Below are 23,269 nucleotides of genomic sequence, written 5' to 3' on the forward strand. Positions count from 1 at the left end.
GCTTCAACACAAGTGCTGGAAAGCTCCATGGATAGGACCCTGCAGGTGGTTTTCTAAAAAATTGCACGTGTATATTTTTCGTTGTGATAAATTTGAATAGATAAACAAGAACTTAGAGCATTGTGTCCCAAAAAATTGACATGAAAGGCAGCACACAAATGTTTAATTTAGTGTATGAATAATTTCTAACATTCTTTTTTTCTTATTCCGAGTCTGCTCTTGGCACAGAAAGTGGTGTCATGCGCTTACTTCAACACTGCTTCTCTTTCCACACATATGAAATACATTTCAGTCTTTGGTTCTCTTTAACTGCTTTCTGCTTGTTAATTGCAATCTTTCTTTCTTTCTTCCTTTCTTTCTTACTTACTGTTACTGTCTTGCTAAGTTGCTGCTAAAATTGTTTGGCTGAGGCTTTTACATTTTAACCTGCGCACTATGGTTAAATACTGCATGCTGAATTTTTTTTTTTAGTATGTTATGTTTTATTATGACCTACAAGTACACAAGTGGGGTTATTGCTATAAAAACTCAACATGTTCTCCGGTGACTGCATTCTGATAGGGTCAGAATGAAGGAAACACTTGTGTACCATGCTTTGGGTGCACATTACATAACCCCGGGCTGTCGAACTTGATCTAGAACTCCACTACAACATTCCTCATTCCTCGTAACTCGCTGTCCTCGTAACTCACAATCAAAAGGTCCCTCACGGTGTTATCTATCTCCTATTATTACATGCTGTCCATTTCACAGGAATTTGACCCACCACAGTAGCCGAGTGGCTATGGCAATGTGCTTCTGGGCTCAGGATCGCAGCTTCAATTTCGGCCGGGGCAGCCGCATTTCGACCAGGTCAAAATGCAAAAACACTCGTATACAGAAATTTAGGTGCAGGTTAAGGAACCTCAGATGGTCAATATTATTCCAGAGTCCACTACATTGTGCCTCATAATCGTATCATGGTTTTGGCACGTGAAACCTTGGAATTTAATGAAATTTTTTTACAGGAATTTGAGGGAATGGTGGCTTCCATCTGTTATACAGTCAACGTCCGATTTTTCTGACCTCCTAGAGGCCGCGGAAACTTCAGAAAAAGTCAGGCCGTCCAGGAAAAAAACGAATGCATGTCTTTTACTGCCATCAAGGGCTCAGGTGACGGCATAGGTGACGGCGGGTGCACGCGTGGATAATCAAGGAGTGCATGCAGAATCCCGAGACAATTACCCTTTCCCACTCTTTGTATGCTTTCCTGCAATACTTCGTGTATGCTTCACTGCGTAACATTTCTGTATTGAGGTGAGGCTGACTTTCAGAAACCGGCATTTAACAACGCGTCAGGCTTTATGAGCTTCCAAGACATTGGCGAGGAATACAAAGGCACCAGTCGGCGCCATTGCTAACAACGGCAAATTATTTCAATGAAAAACATGGCATCGAACAGAAAGAAGCTTGGTAGCAAATGTCAAAGTATCTAGGCCTAGTGTTGCAGCGGATCTGCGTGCGAGAGCGCCGATTCGAGGAGGTGAGATAATGAAATGCGTACAGTGGTGGTTACGGTTAATGCCGTGTTTGACCTGCGGTCATGGCAAGAGGTCCGGAAAATCGAACGGCGAAAGTTTTCTTGCGTCCGAAATTTAAGGCGTTCTTAGTTTTCAGCATAGCCTTAGCCTCTTTTGTGCCATTAAACCACATTTAACTAACTATATATTGACTCTATGGGGTTGGTGGCGGTGCCGCGAAGGTGTCCGGAAAATCGGTCGTTCACTATTCCATTTATAAATTGCGTTGCTTTATTTTTATAGGTTTCCCCTGCTTTCTTTGCCCTACCAGCCACCCGCTCCTTCATCACAAGTTTCGTGAAGTCTTCGTCATTGTCTAGGATATTAGGGCAGTTTCTTTTCTCCTCGTCAAAAAAGCTTGTACTTTAGTGTTATGTGTCTAAAAAAACTGTTTGTCTTTCCTCGTGAACTTTACTGCAATGTACGAAACATTCTATGACGCTCAAATGTTGCAGACTCTTTCCCTGTCACCTCCCACGCCCATCTTGGCAACCTCATTTCAGTCATTTGCACTGTATAGATACTATACTTGTCTCTTGCGATTGCTTCAGCTCAGAAAGTAAAGCAACTACGATAAAAAGCCTTCAGTCACAGAGGCATAATAATATAGTGACTTAAGTTGCAGAAAGCATTCTTCGATGCCATGGCACTTCTGCCTATACTGCCATTGCATTCAGCAATGAAAGTAACTTGAAGCTCATAGGAACAATGCCCAGACATAAATTTGTTATTTCATGTCTTCTCCTGCTGGTTTCAGCCTCTTGGCGGGCTCTGAAATTGACGTCGCTGAAAGTGGTCTTGTCCAGTTATATGATGCTCCCTGTCTGCCACTGCTATCTTTGAAATGTCGCTCTGAAGCGTGCCTACCATACTTTGCCTGTGAGACGCACACTGCACTTGCTTGTGGACCCACTGCAGCACTGACGTGGTGTTAGCCGCACAGTACAGCCCACTATTATTTTGAATTGTCACACCTTGCACCTTTTAGTAAATTTTGCTTGCACTGCACCGTCCTGTCAACCTACTTGCATACCTCAATTGTTTTGGTCCCTGCGCTGAATTGTGGACTACCTTTTTGGGGTAGAGGCTCCCAATGTGCTCTTCGGGGCTGCTGTCAATTCCATTGCTGGCGCACAGTGCTGCTTGTACAGCCACATGCATCGCTTTGCTGTGCTTAGTACAACTAAGTGCTGAACTTGTGGAAGGTCAGTGGAAGGCAAAGTGGAAGGTCACTGTTGCCTTTGAACGGGAAACATTTGTAACATATTTTTTACGCATGTTTCGCGCATTGTTGCCTGGCATCAGCATGTTTATTTGACTGCACTATTATTTTGGCTGAAGTATGTTACACACAATTACTGGCATCATGGTCGAATTATGCTCATTTTGACTGTGATAATGCTGTCATTGCCTGATGTTAAATGAACACTGCAACGTTAAATGACAGATATTGCCACGCAAAAACTTATGTTGGAAATATGTTCTGTGTTGTTGCCACTTTAGGCCTTGTGAGCTGCCATGTTGGCTTAGTGGGGATGGCATTCTGTTGCTAAGCATGTCATAGGTTGTGGGGGTTCCACTCTGCGTGCGGCTAAAGCTGAAGGCAAGCTCCAGATCTATCCCCGCACAGTTGCTCCGTGGTGCTCCCCAACCCATAGTGCGGCAATCGCGGCTACGTCGGGTTCGAACGAATAGGGCAACCAGCGGCATAAACTGTAACAACGTTTATAGCTACCAGCAATATAAAACACTGGCAGAGGGAAGTCCTCTCTGCTATAAGTAATAAATAGGCTTGCCTCATTGCCTGGAGTAGTCAGGCAAACGAGGTCGCTCACGGGTTGCGGCAGCTGATCCAGTCCCGCAGCTTAGGTGTCTGGCGTCAGAGAGAGAGGGTCTCCCCTGGTGGCGCAGTTTTATGCCTTTGTACCTTTTGCGAGGGGAGGTCCCACTCGCCTGCTGGATACGCCTCCTTTTCCCGCGAGCCGGGCGGGGGAAAAGGGTTCGCGCATCACGGGAGCGACGGAGAACGGGAGGGCGCGTAGTGCCTCTCCCGTGTCTACGCTGGCTCGACGCATCCACCACGTGTGAACGGAACGACTTGAGTATGCGGGAGGTATTGAGAGCAAGTGCTCCCCACAAGGTTCAGCTTCCAGCTGCGGTGACCACATTTCAGTGGAGGTGGAATGTGAAAGTGCTCAAGTAATGGGATCTCAGTGCACATTAAAAACTCAAACGGCCGTATTAAACAAGGTTCAGCTTCCAGCTGTGGTGACCACTTTTCAGTGGAGGTGGAATGTGAAAGTGCTCAAGTAATGGGATCTCAGTGCACATTAAAAACTCAAACGGCCGTATTAAACAAGGTTCAGCTTCCAGCTGCGGCGACCACTTTTCAATGGAGGTGGAATGTGAAAGTGCTCAAGTAATGGGATCTCAGTGCACATTGAAAACTCAAATGGCCGTATTAAACAAGGTTCAGCTTCCAGCTGTGGTGACCACATTTCAGTGAAGGTGGAATGTAAAAGTGCTAAAGTAATGGGATCTCGGTGCACGTTAAAAACTCAAACGGCCGTATTAAACAAGGTTCGGTTTCCAGCTGCGGTGACCACATTTCAGTAGAGGTGGAATGTGAAAGTGCTCAAGTAATGGGATCTCACTGCACATTAAAAACTCAAATGGCCGTATTAAACTTAGAACCTCCCCCACTGAGGCATCCTACATGGCCAAACTGTACTTCAAGATGTTAGGCCCAATCAGTTATCTTATTAGGCTGCATTTCATGCAGGAAAGTATGAAACAGGAACAGCTGAAGTTAGTGTTCTTACAATTTACTTTTGCATGCTAGTTTGCTCAATTTATTGCCAAATGCTAGACTACTTATGGGCATATAAGAACATGCATTTGCCAGATACTGTGCGAACCACATTGCGATTTTCTGGACTGCTGGCACCATACCTTTGGGATAGAGATTGCGACACTTTTCAAAGGCGACAAGCCTGCTCCTTACTTAGCTTGCAGCTTTGCGTGGTTTAGTATAAAATGTTCCAGGCCTCGTCAAACATTTTATCAGAACATGGTAGTTCATCTTGTGAAGGTGTTCTGCCTAAATGTTGTGCTTATTAATGGTGGCATTGACAAATACCAGATGCAAATTAGGTACTCCACAGTTTCCAGTGTAATCACTTCTACAGCGAAGCTCTTAAAGGGCCCCTCACAAGGTCTGGCCATTTTGAGCTGACAAGCGCCGTGCATACAATGCACACTAACTATTCCATCTTCTAAACATTACATCGCTATGCGCCGTGGAAAGAGCTTAAATTTCAAACCGAATGCTGTTTGCCCTTCTCCTCATGGGAACTGCGCAACTAGCCGGAGAGTCGACGTATATCGCACAAGTGTGCCTACGTACATGACACTGGCGTGACATCGCCCGTAGTGACGCGCGACTTCGAGAGTTATTCAAAGCAATTTGTGTAATCCGTTGCTTGAATAGACGAATTAAAGTTTAGAGATATAATAAGACACACAAACCAAATGTCTGCGTGTTCTTGTGTTACTTCCCACCGCAGCAATAGAGATGTACTTCTGTTTTGTCTGCTTCTTCCCATGTCATGCGGTCGCGCGCACAGACAACGAAAGTGTAATTTTCTAGCGTGTTCCAGCGTGTGATCATGCTCTATGAACCACTTGTATCTGCCTCAGTATTCGCGTAGCACTAACTGATTTTGCGAGCACAGCACGCAAAATCGTGTGCTGCACAAAAGACAAACACAATAGCTTGCGCACAACGCCATCAGCGAAAGTGCACTGCGCAGAAAAAGGAGATAGAAAAAAAAGGTAGGGCCCGTGATGTATGCGTCACGCGATCCTCGAGCTCCGGTATGGGAGAATCCAGGGATGAAATTTCGCTTGCGGAGGCTAGACGGGGCAAGACGAGAGAGTCACTCTTGGCAGTGGCTCTCACCTCCTGAAATCATGGGTTCACGGCAGTGAAATTTTCAATCTTGGCTACTAATGAACCAATTTGAAAAATTATTGCGGCAGAACGCTCTCTAGAATGCACGTACGAACTCCCAGCGTATAACTGATATTTGCTATGTGGCTTGATGAGGCCCTTTAAGGGGAGTTCGACAGCCAATTTCGTGTGGCGACATACTCGGTATCAAATGTTAGTCAACTAACAGCCAGAGTCACAAATTCTTGCTTTGAAACATAATTATCAGTCATTACAAAATAAAAGTTGCCTTACAATACACCTCATTCAAACGGATGACAACTTATTTGCATGGTGTTTCTCGCCAGTAATCCGTAATTTTTATTGCTCACATTGTGTTTTACTGGTTCCATGTTGAAGGTCAGCCAGGTGTTTGTACGGCTACAGCAGTGAAAGCTGGTGGCACAGTAAGAAAAACCAGCAGACAGAGCCCTAGTGCTTCCAAAAGGTGTGGGAACCCGCTCATACAGCGTCGCTCTCTTTGATGTATCAGTTGCTCAGATTGCATACATCTGCAAAAAAAAAGTTTTTTTAGGGCCATCTCGGTGTACATGACCCATAACACCTTGCCATGCCTGTGACCTCTTTGCCTGCAGAAGGTTGACGGAGCGAAACTCCTGGAGCTGACCAAAGAATCTGTCATGGCCCTAACCGACATGAAGGTGGGGCCTTCGCTCAAGATCTTCGACCTGATTCAGCAACTCAAGGCAGAGTTCAGGGGTAAAGACTGTCTCAATTGAAACTTCCCGAAGGAGAGGCCTGCCACTTTCTTTAGCCCACAAGGGGGTTGCCGAACCGAGGTCAGAAGACAATCCCCACTCCCACTATACCTTTAAGACATTGCTTTTTCCTATAATTTTGATTTTGCATCAAAGACGATTGTTTGGTTGCACATGTCATGTGCTGCCATTTACACCTGTGTTCTAGAGTTGAGTGCAATTCATAATGTGCAGAAAAATCATGCATCACTTCCCATCGTGTTTCTCTCATTTGCTGAATGCTACCAAGCAGGCAGCCTTTTTCCCCCTTTCTTTTCTCTGCCTACTGTCTCCTCTGTGTGTACATTCTTTAAGTGCAGTGTCACAGATGCACAGTGCTGGTTGTGAAGCTGTCCACGTCCAAGTTTCACAGAGGAAACCTATTTGCAAATAAAATGAGCCTTTTGAAACAAATGATTTTATGCTCCGTTTTCTTGCCAACATTGCATCGAAGAAAATAGCGTTAGAAACATAGACGAGAAAGGAAGAAGACAGGTCGAGTGCCGACTGCCATAAATTGGTTTTATTCTGCATGCGCAAATATATACCTTGAATAGGAACCTTATGCAAGTGCTGTTTGCATGTAGGAAAGCAATTAAGAGGGCTCTGAAGCAGAAAACATTTACAATCTGTTAACGAGGCTCCTGTGAACACGAGATATTAGCTAAATATTATTGCACTGCATGCAGCAGAGAATTTACAGTTGTGTGTCAAGAATAGTGAAATGTTGCTTGCTCTCTCTTTTGCGATGCCGTCATGCCACGTTGTTTGAGCAGCGGAGCCCACAATAGCTATCGGCTGATCTTGTGATCATGAGAACATTCTCAGCAATACAATTATTGCTCATTTGAGTGAAATAAATGAAAAATATATATATGCCTGTGGTCTCAAAAAGACAGAAAAACCATTTCATCTTTTCACTGCCAGTCTACACAAGACATTAGCACAAGCTCCTGGGCCAGTTTTCAAGTTATACACAACAGTTGCACATGGGCTTCAATATGGAAAGTGTAGCCTAGATGCCGCGGTCACCATGGGGTGCTGCCACGAGCCGTCTTGCCGTAAATCTTGTTGCCGGGACGTTCACCCTTTGGGTGGGGCCAGCAAAGCATTGCTCCTTTGTGTCCCCTTGCTGCCTCCCCTGTGTAGCTTTCAGTGCGCTAGTGGAAATGAGAGAGAAAGCTGCTCGAAAACCCAGTAACTATGTTTACACTTGCTTGTGCTTGAAAGATGCGAAAAATTTTTGTGGCAGGACATTTGTGAGGTGAGAATGTAATAGTGATATCATTCTATGATTAGTTAGAAAAGTATTTCAGGGCCCTTTTAAGCTTCCACTGCGAGGTTGAGGAAGGTCACAGATTTCAGCTTCATGTGCCGAGTGTTCTTAATGCCCCTGCAGATTCCTCCTCAGTAATGCAAACTGAATCTCTAAGAACTTGCACACACACAAAAGAAAGGATTGTAAGGACTCATTTCGCCAAAAAGATGAGAGAGCTGTACTCATGAGACTCACTTCATCAAAATGCAGCTTCTTCGACTCTGTTCATGTTACTCATCACATTCAATGTTTGAGTTCAGCTATAAGCATGGCAGCCAATGTAGGCTGAGGAGAATGGGTAAAGAAAAGAATTTTTGCAAAAGGTGGCCCTTGGTCGCAGTACCCAAAGGAAATAGCATGTGGCCATGCCGTAGACTGAAAGTTGTTTGTAATGCAAAAGAGATGAGGTCATGTAATTCTTTAATAACATCTTTACATAAAACAAACTAGACAAAAGAATGCACAAAATTTTAACAGAAAAATGGATTAATGAAGAATGTTTCTCTAAAATTGTAACCTTCATTGAAAACATTTTGAAAACAACTTCTTTATAAGTTCAGGTTGGTCATGCAAAGATCTACAAAGCTGAGTGCATGCATGCAATACATAAAATCTAGCACTAAGTTTTTGCACATCTCTCAATGGCACATCTCTCAAAACTGACAAATGAGAAGCAGAAGCAGTACTCAAACAGCTTCTTAATAATCACATTGGCAATACAAAATGAACTTCTTGACGTACTTCCAGAACTAAGGTTTCGTCAGTCATCCTGCCATCTTGGTTAATTATCACGACTGCAGATTGAAAACAGTTGGGGACACAGAGCACAATAATGTCCCAATCCGCAACATCAACTGATGCTTGCCTTTCAACAATACACTGATGTGTCGCATTGAGGTGACCTGGCATGGCGTTGCAGTGCTTTCAGCGGGCTTTTTCTCTACACTAAATGTGTGCATGCCTATTCAGTGTAGATTGAAAAATGGAGTTAATGTAGCGGCCATAGCTTTTTCTACAAGATATTGGTATAGCCGTGCCGCATAAACGTGCTATACGTGTCACTATTCTACTTTAAATGTGGTGAATAGCTCGTGCTTGCTTAATGTTATGCCCACGCCGCCTGCATAAAAATTCTACATTTAATAGCAACAGTCGCGCAGTCAGGAACCACTCTTGGCAGATGGGTTAACGACTACAGGCTTTCTTGTGTTATGACACCGGTTACGAGAAGGTTCACAGTAGAAAAGAAGATCATCCCAAAAGTCCCCACGTGATCCTCTTCGTGCTTGCTTCAGAAAAGCTGTAACTACTGATGATGATGATGAAGCACCATCTGCCATTTGTTTCAGTGCAGTCCAGACTTCGGCAACGCGCTTCCAGTCCCAGGCAATCGCAGGGCTGTTCCTGCAGAAAACAAACATTCATATCTGTAGCATCATGGAGTGTGCAAGGCTGGATAAATGCACCATTATGGCAAACAGCCATTTAAGGGTCTCTCAAGAGGAACACTTAATCAAGTTTATGCTGATACAGTATTGTTGAAAAACATTAATTTTGTGGTAATCGATTGATTATATGGAGAGAAAATGAACATCAGAGTCACCCTTTTTTTTTAAAATACCACTGCAGGTACATCAGTGTGACGCCAAAGTTTTTTAAGTATTTTTTTATGGGTGCGCGAATATCGAATATCAATGAATCGAATAGTGAACATTCAAACGATTTGATTTGCAAATCGAATATCTACTATTCGATTTCTCGAATGTTCAACATATGCACTGACATGCTCCACGCGAACTTGCCGTGACGCTGCAGATTGTAGAATCTTTGACATGTGGCAAATCATGCCAAACATGACAATGAAACGAGGCGGATGGCGCCTGCTCTTTACTGTCGGTGCTGGCAACGCAAGTCACATGATGCGCGGTCCTTTCATCTGTCGCGCAGATCGGCCTTGCTATACTTCACCTGCCGTAAAGTTGCAATAGCTCTTTTGCACTTTGGAGAAACATTGGAAAGGAACACTTTCGATGCAATAAATAGGATAAATAAACTGAGAATTTCATTGGTATTCAGTACAACAGCGTCACTAATTCATTAGCTTAAAGGAAAAAAATAAGCACTTTATTATATTGATAAAAAGAATATTTTCCAGACCTTCACATACTAGAACCGAGCTGTAGTCGATGCTGGCATACTAATTTGGTGTTCCCTTTGATAAGAGTAGACCGTGCTGTATGTCTTGATTTCAGTATGTTACTGATAGCTTGCTAAATTCTTGTTATGCAATGCTAGGAGACTTCCGACTATGCGCAGCACCATATTTTCTTGGCCAAAATGTTCTTGTAAGCATTAAATTTTGTGAAAAATTTTCTGATATTCGATCCGATATTTGAATTTTTTTCTTTATTCAGTTCGATTCAAAACCTACTACAGTTAAACCTCGATATAACAAAGTCAGTAAAATCGTCAACTTGCATTGTTATTTCGAAATTTCTTTATATTCGACATTTTATGAAAATAACTCGCCGATCTATTTTTCTTAGACGGAAAGGGGCCGCAGAATTTTACGAATTATCTGGCAATCGAAAAAAGCTAATCTGAATGAGAAAATTATACTTTGACAAATTTAGGAGTTGGCGACGAATAATGCAGTTTCATGCCACGTACGTCGATGATATCTTCTTGGCAGTATGAATTAAGCGAAGCCAGCCACACTTTCACGTGTACTTTGCCCCCGTGGCTGATAGCGTTGCCCGCACTGGGAAGGCGCTATCAGGAAAAGCGCCGGCAGCGGGAAGCAAATGCTTCGTCTGCCTCTCGCTCCAACAAGTCACCGAAATTCGAGATCACGCAACCTCCAATACTAAACGTACGGTAAGGGAGCTTCCATGGTGTCACTCCGCCTCGGCACGCCCACTCTGCATGCATGGCAGATTACTTGTAAAGCAAGGTGCTTGGCTCCATATGCGCTTAGCCACGCTTACAGCCATGGCCGAGACGCGCGTCAACTTACCCCCCCACTCTGCATCCTCGTGCACGCTTGATCACGCTACCGCGAGCTCACACCCCTCCCCCTCTCTGCCTTTGTTTGCGCTGGAAGGCGGCACTCGTGCAGCCACCATCTTTCTTCTCTCATCCTCGCACACTTTTACTCGCACCTAAAGCACCCAATGCGCGGGGCGCGATGGGCACTTGGACTTTATACAGAACATGATGCAGCTCCACTTCGGCGGTCGCTCTTTTTGCGCAGCGCGCGTTTTGAAAGGTGCGTTGGCAAACAGCCGTTTGTAATTCAATTATTTGACTATCTGCGTCCGTGGATTTATTGTCTCAGCGTTCCTTTGAGGCGGCAGTGAAATTTCGTTATATTGAAATGGCATACAAACGCACTTCGTCATATTGAGGTTCTAAATACATGGTGTTCTTGGACAAGAGGCTATGAAAAGTTAAATACTTTGGAAAATTCCATTATATTGAGGTTTAACTATTTGGTATTCGCACATCTCTAATTTTCTTGCATCTGGACCGCTGTTGGTGCAGTAAAGGATCCTGAAACTTGTTAAGTTCAGTTTTAGGCTCTATTAGAATACAATGTAAATCACATTTATTGACTTGACCTGAGCAGATGTACTCAAAATAGTCAAAATCTATGACATCACGGCGATGTGATGTGGAAACTTCAAGGCAGTGGTTCCACCTGTCTTTTGTTTTTGCATCTTTCCTGGCCCACCAAGCCTCCTCTCATGATAAGAGTGGCTGTTTTTACCCACCGTAGTGGCTTAGTGGCTATGGTGTTGCACTGCTAAGCACGAGGTTGTGGTTTAAATTCCGGCCGTGGTGGCTGCATTTTGATGGGGCGAAATGCAAAAACGCCCATTTCTCGTGCATTGGGGGCACGTTAAAAATCCCCTGGTGGGCAAAATTAGCCCACTACGGCGTGCCTCATAATCAAATCGTGGTTTTGGCACGTAAAGCCCCAGAATTCAGAATTCAAGAGCGGCTGTTTTGAATTGTAGAAATGTAATTTGCTAAAACACCTCAACTTTTTCTCTTTAGTGCCCCTCTAATGGTACATTTAGCACAAACTCTGTCAACTGTACTGACTGCCTGCAACACAAAACCCTCTGCCGCATTCCCTCCACTCATACTGGGAGAGGCAGCATGTCACAAAGCAACCCGCCAGATGGCGCCACCATCATGCGTAGCAGTGGCAGAAAAGCAGAGCATAGACTACTGTTCCATTGTGTGAACTTTGTCACATTCCCACCACACAGTTTCTCTGATCGAAGATGTCAACAACACAGCAATGCAACAACTTTGCCAAGTTCCTTATGAGACTGTAGAATACTCATCAACACACAAGCATAAGTAAAAATCACCATGTAAGTTCAGAAGTTTCGTAACCTGCATGTCATCACTACAACTGTAACAAGGATCAATTTGCTGTTTATGATGTCTAGCTACTGAACATCTTACAATTCTGCCCATAATTTTTTGTATGCACTAGTGTAAAATGTCTAGTGCCTTACCCTGCAAGCTGCCTAACCCGTCAAAGATGGGGGAAAAATATCGGAAACGCTTTCAGAAATGACAAAATCTCTTAGTTGTGTGAACGGTCCAGTTCATAAAACAAAACCACATGTACATTCACACGAACACAGCAAAGTAAGAACTGTGGAAGCGTTAGTGTTTGTACACACACGTACACAAATGTTATCTATTGAATACAAGGCAACACCGCAGTGGTGGTGCTACTCGTAACATAAGACCACATGTAACATTTGCGTGAGAAAGGTAGCATTTATTAGTAATCATAATCAAATTATAGAACTAGCATGAGATTCACTGCACACACAAACACAAATGCAAATATGCACATGCCACTCACATACTAGAGCTCCATGACAGGCTAAACCACCTTTTGTGAGTCCAAATAGCATAGCCATGTGCTTGTTTCTTCGAAGTCCACACATTTAATTGCATTACAAAGAGATATAGATGGCTTTTAACGAAAAGGTTAGCCTCACCGCACACATGAAATGCTACTCCAAATGTGTACACTGGAACGTGGAGTAAACATGCATGTACATACAGGTACATAGGAGTATGAACACATCACACATATTAGTGCATAAACTGAGGCGAGCGAATGTCAGCATCATTGTAATGCTGAAGAGCAGTGTGTAAATGTAGACATGCACCAAATACATACTTGCCAACTCTTGTCAATTTTCCATAAAGTTTATGAACTTGGGCTTCTTTTACGGTTTTACAAATGCTAGGTGAAGCTTTACGAAAAATTGATTACAAAAAAGTTTTTCTTATCAACCAAGTACCACGCCCTTCAAAATACTCTGATTGTGAAAGGACACCAGAGGAGTACTTGCTTCAAGCGAGTTTATTCAGGCAAAATCGGCAAAAGGAAAAATGCGGTAACAGTCACTGTGAAATGAAACCAATCTGTTGCTTGTTGGTCTCTGCTGTTCCAGGTTTGCTACTGCTTGTGTGCTACACTTAAAAGCAAATAGTTGTTAATAAACAATGTATTTGTGAGATGTGATGATGATATCCCACAAAAGGTGTGTGCTCAGGGGCAAAATATGACACACCCCTACCACCCCACCCCTCTCGCTTCATTTTCATGTCCATGGGAATTTTTTACAAATATTTGCCGAGTGTTTCCAGAAACTGAGATGAACACGGAGGGCTGCAGAGCAGAACAGTGTGTCACAGCACTGAATCTAGACTCACCTTGTCAGGACCCATTCATCTGCACCTGCAGTGAAACAGGGCTCCATGGTTTCAGCATGCTCCTGCAGCCTCTGTAACAGGCACTGCATGAGACTTGGACTTCGGCAGGCTGCCTTACACAGCAGCCCGTTCTCTTGCATCCACACGGATGCTGACACCGAGTTGTCACCAGCTGCAAGCCTTCGAGCAATCCACAGGCCAGTGCTACACGACAGTGCGCGGTACCTATCATCCTCACAGCTGGCAAGCTTCAGCAACGTCTCCTGAGAAAAAGAGAACACTTTTCGCAGCTAGGACAACAGCCGCCTTGTATATAATAAAAATAGTTGGTCAAACATTGTTTCATTCCTCACTCCAAGAAAAAATGTGAACTTCACTGCACTGTTTTCTGTGCATAAATAGAATTAAATTTAAGGCTGAAATGAATTATTCACAAATTAACTACCAGCCTTTTATGAAAACTGGAGAAGCCTTGTTCTGAGCATCCTAAACCACCTACCTGGTTTGACATTTTTTTATCATCTGCCGCCACCGTGCGCAATGACAGGAAACAAATTATTGTAGGTACTCGTATTAACCAAAACTTTGTGCCTCCTCTTAAGGCATCACATTTAGGCCAAAAATAAAAGTCAATACTTTTCAAAAAAATTGCATTTGCTTCCATGCCTTTTCGTGACACAGTACATCTTAAGTGTCATGTGGAAAGGTATTAATATATTAATAAGCCAGTGCTATATGCACTAACTAAAATATTCACTCCGAAATTATTTCAACACAACAGCTAGCCACCTCAAGTGCACTTTGAATTTGTGCAAGTGTACAAAAGGCACACATCTCGGTCCTTTGTGGTACAGCTCATGAGATGTTAAAGGACACTAAAGTGAAAAATGATTTCTTCTGCATCAGTAAATTACCATTCTACAACACCAAAAACGCCACTCTTACAATGATAAGACGTTTGGTAAGCCAGAAAAAGTGCAAGAACGAAATACGGGTGGCGATGCCTACTTAAGTTCCCGCACCTAGGGGCTGTGACGTCTTGGATTTTGATGGCCTCTTGTAGGGCCTACTAATTATATATAGCGGTACAGATTGACTACATTGTGTTCTAAAGGAACCAAATATTAAACATGGCAAGTTTCGGGAACCTTTATTCAGCCAACATGGCCCAAATGCGAAAACATACTTTGGAATCCCTGACGTCACGCTGACGTACCGGCGCTGGGGTTTCGGCGCGAAATTCAAATGCTGATACTTGGCCCTTCATTTTCTCATCTAATAATCAAACTATTTTTTTTAAATGACTGCCTGAAGGCTTCTCAAGCAGTGCTTCATTAGTCTAAACTGATTTATTGTTTCGCTTTAGTGTCCCTTTAAACTAGTAAACAAGATGTAAGATGCACACTTTCTTTCTGCCTGCTACTCTTTGAAATGACAAGTGTAATCAGTGTTAATTGTGACACAAATTAGCCTTAATCATCATGCAAAATGATGCCAATAGGATGGGCCTACCTACAGGTGACTTTCTTGCTAACAGGTCTATTTGCATATCCAGAGTATTTCTGAAACGAAAATAAGAGTTATGCTCATGAACAGAGTACCCCACATTACTCCTATGAAATGAAACTTGCTCATGCTCAAAAATTCTCGTGAATCAAAGGTCTCAATTATTATTTGTGCCCAGTATTTCTCAATGCTTCGTTCATGAACTCTGTCTGCTCAGACATTGAGACACGACCATAACACTTTTTGGAAGCGAGTTGTGGACATTAAGGGATAGGCAATGACGCTAGTTACTGTGGCACTTTTCCATCAACTCACCATAGCAGCATTATTCCAGTTTAACCAGTCTGTCATTGGCAGACATGATATCATATTGCTGTCATCTTCAAATCTGAAATTTTGAGTGCAGTATAAATTGCCAATGGTTTGAACAACACCTGTATGTAACTTCTGTCCAAGTCTTTGGTCCTCAGCCCCATTTTGGCTCTTTTTCTCCCTAGCTTCTGCCCAGTAAAATGGTGCTGTAACACACATTTCAACCAAAAACACTGAAGAGACATTCCCATTTATACAGCTACAGCTGAGCTTTGAATGTTCAATTCAATTTTACCTTCCTTTACAAAACAGAAAGGAGCTGACCACTAAAAGCTACTCCATTCAGCATAAACTTGACAATACGACTGTCACAGTGACATGATATGCTATAGTGGTGTGCCTTGGATCAATTATGAACACCTAGGGTCCCTCAGTGCGCACTATCAACCTAATAACAAATTCTTATGTGTTCTTCCGCCAGTCAAATGTGGCCTTGGTGGATAGGAATTGAACCTGCGCCCTTACGCTCAGCAGAACGCATTGCGCCATGGAGGTTGACAACCCGCAGCTGGTTGTGCAACGAAATCTCCACTCAGTGCGTATGCTCTCTGCTTACCCAGAAAGTCCAAACAGCTTTTCTGTAAGCATTTCAGACTCTCCACCACATTTAGGCTGGTTGTCTTCCTTTTCTTCAACTAAATCCTTCAGTATTGAGTTGATCACAAAAATCTCGCACATCACCTGAAATTCAATCACAGTTAAAATGAGCTCACCACACTTCAGAAGCCTATGGTTAGAGAAACTTGACATTATAAGCAAATAAAACAAAAGGAAGTTAAGCACATGACTCAACTGTTAAGCAGAAGGAAACAGGTGCAAGAGACACTAAAGAAAGAAATCTACTTTGTATAATATGAGCTATCATATCTGCGTAATGCACATTACACCATAAATAGTCTCAGTAGTAGCTGGTGTATTGCATCTCAAAGAACAGAAGAATAGATTTAATTGTTTATATGGCAATGCCGTATGCATGCAGCTGAATGCAGCACCCTCACTTTGTCACTACAGCAACTCTAAATGTTAGAAAATAGTTCCTACCTGCCTTCATAAACGTGAAAAACTTAACAGTTGCATAAGTGCAGTAACACCATTTATCACACAGTATTTAAAAAGCAATGTGACCTTCAGGAGATGAAAATGAGAAGTGTCAGCATGTTTGCAGCAATGGTAGGCACTTACATACATTATGAGAGCACCTATAACTCTGAATGCTTAAAGTAATCACTTATTCTATGTGACTGAAGATTGCAGCGTAAGAGTCATATTAACGTAACATGTCCCAATGTTACCACACCTGGGGGGCCAATCTAAATTTGATGAATTCATCACTGAAGAGTTTTTGAGTTAATATGCTAACTACTGATGCATTACTTTCTAATCAGGTAGTGCTGTTCCGCTGAATAAATTAACAAAAGTTCACAGCTATGCTCCTTTTCCAAACACTGTATCGATAAATGTGTAGACTTTTATTGACCAACTGCCCCAGAATCATGTGCATCTTCATGCATTGTAGTGGCTTAACAGGGCCATCAGAAAGGCAATGCTTCTGAATGATTGGCTTTTCTTTTCCTATTCCAGGCAAGGAAAATGCATGTTGGTAGAAGATGCAGCAAAGGTCATCTATGGCTGTTACCTAAATTTTGTCTAAGAATCCAATAGTTTACCCTGATATTTGTTTTGGTAACACTACATCTGCCTGACATCACCAGGCTAAATAGAAAAGAGAGAGAGAGAGAAAGAGAGATGTCATGTCACTAAGACTTTGTAAACGTAGTCATGTATACAGTGTCTGTTTTCACCTCTAATGTGAAAATAATCAATTAGAATGCCTGGATTATTGCATGAATCTGAAGCGTAAGCCGTTAAAACCATTATAAATCATCAGTATACTGGCTAGTACGTGTCACAAACTGAGAAATTGACAATCTAGTAAGCTTTAACTTTAGTTCTTTTTTATACTGTCTGCAGCACACCCTCTTATCTGTCAAATTGGTTCCGACTGTGTAGATAGAATCATGTAGTACAGTACCTCTAACCATGGCTCTTGTGCCAGCTCAGACTCCAGTATGGTCTGAACAGTTCCCTTTCTCAATAAAGGGCACTGAAGAAGTTCCTGTGGTTTAGAAAGAAGACAGTTTTACTATTCTCCACTTTCCAGTTGCCGCGGTCGAACGTCTCGAAACTTACCGCCACTAGCAATTGAGACGAAAGTTTCAGATCATCGAAACTCACGACTCTCCGATCGGGAGTCAGTCTACTCATGTCCTTGAGCAACATCTCCACGTAACTAGCGTAGCCTTTTGAAATGGCTTCGTGATGCACCTGGAAGCGGAACGACATTCTGCAGTGCTTAAAAAACACAAGCGCTCGTTCTGTTGTACAGATAACGTCTATAATAAAAGTGCTACCTTCTCACAGTACTTGGCCCATTGAATGCTCCTCTCTAGCGAGTTTCGAGTCCAAAGAGGCTCATCATGCGCCTTGACAAGTATAACGTGAAAAAACTGGTATATATTCCTGGCCACGGCTTCCATTGGGAACGCCGCTCAACGCATGCCAGGAAAACCTGCGTGCCGGTGCCGGATTTCGTGCAACACGACACAAGGACACAGGAGCCTGAGCGTGCCTGAGCTCCCTGATGCGTCCGATTTGCCGCGCTCTTCTCCAACAATCCTTAATATCGATGATGTCGATGGCGACAACAAAAACGAACAAAACTTCATGAACATCTTAATTTAACTCGTATATATCATCTAGATCCCGTATATACTGCAGAAAACATTTAAAAATTAAAATTTGACCTATACAAATGCAGTTAAATTAAATTGTTGTTTTAGCCTTTTAGGCGCAGCGTTTAGTATCGTCTGCTAGCGGTTTGGAACACCGTCAAAAAGAGCGCTGTCGCACAACGTAACAAAACCGCTTATTCGCTACAAATTTGATTACATGTATAACAAGAACACGTAATAACTGTAATAACTCACGACGGAGCATCGTAAAAACGTCGGGTGAGATGCGTCACTTCAGCTAAGCGCACAGATCGACGGTTTAATCGCGTTCTATCTGTGAGCACCGGGCAGCATAGGGTAAGTGTCATTTCTCTTCAACCTGTTTAGAACTTCGTTGCTTCATGACATATCCTGCTCAGTATTTAGAGAAACGCGTTAGTTGTTAGCCAATTGCGTGAAGGGCAATATTCGTGAGTGCATGTATATTTGTTAGGCATGTAATTTGATTAGTACGCCATAGCACACGGAGAAGATATGGTAATGGGAGTGCGCAAGCTTTGTTGTCAAAGATGCCGTCTGTCTGGTATATTTATGAGTAGACGACCATGCAGTCTTTTCTTCTTAGTATATTCACGCATGAAAGAAATCGCAGTTCCGCCCGAAAGGCGATGGAAGCAGACTGCGATATAGCATTGATTAGTAGCTGTACGAAGTAAGGATAGTAGTCTTATCGCCCGTATAAACTTGTAAACATTCGCTTACTAACTAAATTAACAATGATAGAATGTGTAAGCGTGACTCAACGAGGACGTAGAAAGAAACAGACACACAGAGCTGCAGCGCTGTATTTGTGTGTCTGCTTCTTCCTACGTCCTTATTCAGTCGCGCTTACACATTCTATACTCAAACCAACTAGCCCGTCAACGTGTTTTAACTAAATTAACCAGCATGGTGTCACGCGCACACATGTAAATATGAACACATCTCGCTCGATGAGCGCGGAAACTTGCTGTGAAAATTCTGGAGTGAGGAATCGCGGCAGCAGCAAGTGAATTGACCTTCATGAATCTCTCGCTTCAGCGAGAACGAAACGTCGAAAGCACTCTTCCTCGCCTCACGCCCCCGCCTCGCGCGCCACAGGTGAGGGCATGCATCCGGGCCGCGTTCCTCGCTCGCGCACGCCAGATTGAACCGCGTTCGCCGGCTCACCCTCACGCTTTCACTCATACGGGACCTCACGACAACGGCGACAACAGAAATACGCCTGGAGTGTCCATATAATTTCTATCGCAACAAAAAAAGAAAAAATGGAGAAACGTAACATACATAACTTTCAATGATTTTCTTAGCCATGCAGAAGTGGCCGTGTAAAACTATATTTCTGCAAGGTTTTAATTTCCTACACCATCTAAATTGCACATTAGATTCTGGTTTTAATGCCGACACTGAATTCTGACACACATATAGTCATTAGCAACTTTAATTGCTGCGCTTTAAGTATCAAAAGCGAGTGCACTGCAAGTCTCCCCACCATCAAACCAGTTGGAACAAAGTGGATATTTCACATTGTGTTTTGGGACACCCATTGGAAAAATTCAACAGGTCAATTCAGTTTTTCGAGCACTACAGGACCCAACTGGTCTAATTAACTGTACTCACTGGGACCAACATGATATCTTGCCTAAGCTTGATATACTTGGAACTCCTTTCGAGAAATTTACTCATGCATTAACACACCATGGCATTTCCCTTCAATGATCTTTAAACAAAAAATAAAAAAAAGCACCATTAACCACTTCACTATGCACCAGGTACATGTCAGGTGCTACAATATGTGAGCAAAATATGGTAGGCCAAGTGGTGCCAGTGGTTAATGAGAAATTAGTAAAGTTTCAAGGGAGATTTTTAACTTCACAGAAAGCTAAATGCCTCTGTAAATTGATCACACCACAAATACAAAGGTATTTTATGTATTTTATTTGGAAACACATTAAATTTATGATATTATTATTATAAACTATCTTGTTCTTTCACGAGATTACTCATCCAGCGACTTACAATTGGGACCATTTGGTATACCAAGCTCCAATGACATCCAACTAGAACCAACTGGGCGCCTTTGAAAAATGAAACTGAACTCAATGTTTTTACGTGTTTGTTTTACTGTGTTTTCTTTGTTTTGGTGAGGGCCCCTTCCTTGATGATACCGTAGATCCGTCCACATAAGCTTCGATATGCGTCCATATCCTTTGTACTGCCATGTATAGCTGGAATATGGACTCATCCTCACCAATCCACATGCCTATGGACTGCCAAAGAAGTACTGTACAAAAGATTCAGTGCTATTAATGCACGAGTATATAAATGGTGTCCCAACTATGATGCACCAAGATTTAAAAATATTCAAATGCTACATGGCTGCAAAGAACCAAGGTAATATTGTTTGCCATCATTGCTTCAATATACTCGGATAATTTCTTGCATTCTGCCTAATAACATAATTATAGTCCTAATTGATTAATAAACTCTCAAATATTATAATTAGATGAAAAGTGTCAATGAGAAAATTGTAGAGCAACATGAAAAAACTGATACAGCTTTTTGTTGCTCAATACATGCTACATAAGTGTTTTTCTGAGTGTGAAAGAAGCCCGCGAATACATGCAAAATTGCCGCGCAACTGGCTGCTCAAGGCACTTTGCGTGTATTCATGGGTTTCTTTCACACTCGGAAAAACACTCTTATGTAGCATGCATTGAGCAACACAAAGCTGTATCGGGAGTTCTTCACGTTGCTCACCAATTTTCATCTAATTATAGTATTTGAGAAGTTTAATATTTAATTAAGACTAATTATAATTGTGTGGAATGCAAAAAATAATCTGAGCATCTCCAAGCGGCAGCAAACAACATTACCTTGGTCCTACGTGGAATCTGCCAACTGCCTACGTGAATTTGCAGCGACATGGAATTTGCCAATTTAAAATCTTAAGTCCATGATAGTTGGGACATCCTGTATATGCTTCCATCTTCTGTGCTTCATTGATGTTAGCATAAATTGTTTCTGCCTGCCTCATTCTTACATTAGGGCTCCATATATTTCATTACACAAGATATACAGGATCAGTGTTTCTGTAGTAATTTCTTGCAAAAGAAAAAACGAAATCTGTGGAAAGATTTGAAACAACTGTCCTGTTGCAGAATTGACACTCCTTCTTTCTGACTTTGAAATTTAATTATTTTTCGCAGGGGTGTTTGTTCATTCTAGAATTGATTCATCATTATTTCTGCTCTCTGCCAATAGAATTATTGTTTTCTTTTCAAATGATAATCACAATTCAGACCAATACAGTATGTCCTAAATATCACTACATAGATGCTGTGGCACGTTTCATTGCTTGCTCTTGCTTGCCAACTCCAAAAGCACATTTGTGACCCAGCAGCTTAGAAAGAAAAGCAGAAGAAATTTACACTAGGTCTATTTTTATGGCTCTAACTTATCGCAGGTGCTGATCATGGATGTGTATGAAAGAGAGTATGGTGACCTCCTTTACCTGGGAAACAAGGCAACGGCCTATCAACAGTTTTACAACTCCAACATAAAAATGATGCTAACAAAATACAACTTTCTCCCCCTGGAGCTCATTAAATGCAGAATGCAAAGCTTTTGGAGGAAGCTTCTGGCGAGAAATCCTGCTTTAAGGTATGCAATTCATTGAGCTGTCCTATGCCTCCCCCCCCCCCTTTTCTTAAATGTAATTACTCTCTAGTTCTCACAACAAAACATGCATAGCTTAAACAGCATAGTTAATCGCACTTCTACTTAACTGCCACTGCATGTCATACATTGAATGTTGACAATGACAGTGGTAAATTGACATCTGTGAAAAAGGAATACAGACATGGCAATTTGATTGTGGCTATTCATGCTTCTTCTCAACATCAACCTAACCTCATACAACCTTGAACTGTCCCAACATTTTTGTACACATAAAATCACTACAGAATTTACCAGGCTTCAAGAACAGGCAAAGTGAGAATGTTGCTATGGGATTACATGCTGTGTAAAGTGTCTCGAGCACTGACAATAGGGACTGGCATTTTTAGTGTTGTTTAATCTTTTTTCATAGCAATCTCAGATTAAATCTACAAGTACAGTACATGTTCCTTATAAAGGCACTTTTAAAGGGGCCCTGCAACACCTCTTCTTCAAACCTGAGGGCACATTGGAACAGGTGAATGCCTCTCAATTACTATATACCCCAAAAAGGTTTTTGAAAAGGACTTATTTTATTAACATCGGAGAAAACACAATGTCTCCTCTCAGCTGCGGCAACACTGATAGCAGTGCCCTGCCTGTTGCTCCTTTCTTTTTCTTTCCATGCTGCACTTGTGGTGTAACCCTTCAAGATTGCGTCTGACAAAGGTGCCCGAAAGCAACAAAGGAGTGGCGACAGAATGGGCAACACACATTAGCAACTGCCATGTTCCTGTTTGCTAAAAAATATTCAGGAGTGTGCATGCATGCATGAATTAAGAAGTAGCTCATGGTCATGAACAGTCAATCGCCCAAAGGCTGGCATCTACTGGCTGTCGTGCGGTTTATAATGTCATAGACAACAGCAAAATAGCAGTTGCCTCAAATACTGCAGCAGGGAACAAGTGATCTTTTATGCAAGATTGCTGGCTCTCCGCTGCATGCAGCAGAATAATATTTGTCTCCTGTGTTCATGGCAGTATTGTCTACACCCATCACAATAATTTTATTACCATATACAAGAAATGTTGCAGTACCCATTTAAGGTGCACAAAGCAAGAGCATGAAGTTGTGAAGATTGCCTAAAGCTTTTGCAAAGCCTAAATTTAAGTGTGTGCATTGCTCTGCATTCTGTCTCGGGGATTAACCTGCTGTGCATTTTTTTATGATTAGATATTGCATTTATATACAGAAATTTACATTCCAGGAGCAGGCACGAGAGTGACGTCAGAGCTGCAAAGCTCCTCTGTTCAAAGAAAAAACCAGTAAATACCAGACAAAGGTAAATACAATACCAGTGCATTCAAATAATAATAATAATAATAATAATAATAATAATAATAATAATAATAATAATAATAATAATAATAGCGAAGAAGGCTTAGAAGCACACTGCCTTTCATTTCTTCAAACAGAAAGCTGCAAAAAAAAGCCCGATCAAGTTACAAGCCACGGCGAAGAGGTTCACAGAAAGCAGAATGTTTGACAGAGAGCGATGAAGATGATCAAGGTGACCTCTATCG

At 42.2% G+C, this 23,269-nt stretch overlaps 2 protein-coding genes across 6 annotated transcripts in view; one reads left to right on the plus strand and one right to left on the minus strand.

Moving 5' to 3' along the window:
- LOC126536869 (MBT domain-containing protein 1-like) overlaps positions 1–6,722 on the plus strand; it is a 50,070-nt gene extending 43,348 nt beyond the window's left edge. For 3 of the 4 annotated variants that reach the window (XM_055073586.2, XM_050183896.3, XM_050183898.3), the window contains one exon: positions 6,147–6,722. In XM_055073586.2, coding sequence (XP_054929561.1) covers positions 6,147–6,290 — 144 coding nt within the window. In that variant the 3' untranslated portion in view covers positions 6,291–6,722. The remainder of the gene's footprint in view (positions 1–6,146) is intronic. The other variant, XM_050183899.3, reaches the window with a different exon arrangement.
- A 1,307-nt stretch (positions 6,723–8,029) lies between these two features.
- Positions 8,030–18,343, minus strand: LOC126536878 (uncharacterized). Of its 2 annotated transcripts, none has more exons than XM_050183914.2 (7): positions 17,670–18,343; positions 17,449–17,583; positions 17,291–17,374; positions 15,815–15,939; positions 14,897–14,942; positions 13,381–13,643; positions 8,030–9,030 (listed from the first exon to the last, which is right to left on the minus strand). In XM_050183914.2, the coding sequence occupies exons 1-7, from the start codon at positions 17,793–17,795 to the stop codon at positions 8,787–8,789; spliced, it is 1,023 nt and encodes a 340-aa protein (XP_050039871.1). In that variant the 5' UTR covers positions 17,796–18,343; the 3' UTR covers positions 8,030–8,786. The 2 variants fall into 2 exon arrangements, with proteins under 2 accessions (XP_050039871.1, XP_072143882.1); XM_072287781.1 differs by having other exon boundaries at positions 13,381–13,660; positions 14,893–14,942.
- Positions 18,344–23,269: the final 4,926 nt, after the last annotated feature.

Source organism: Dermacentor andersoni, chromosome 4 (genome assembly GCF_023375885.2).
Source record: "Dermacentor andersoni chromosome 4, qqDerAnde1_hic_scaffold, whole genome shotgun sequence".
NCBI lineage: Eukaryota > Metazoa > Arthropoda > Arachnida > Ixodida > Ixodidae > Dermacentor > Dermacentor andersoni.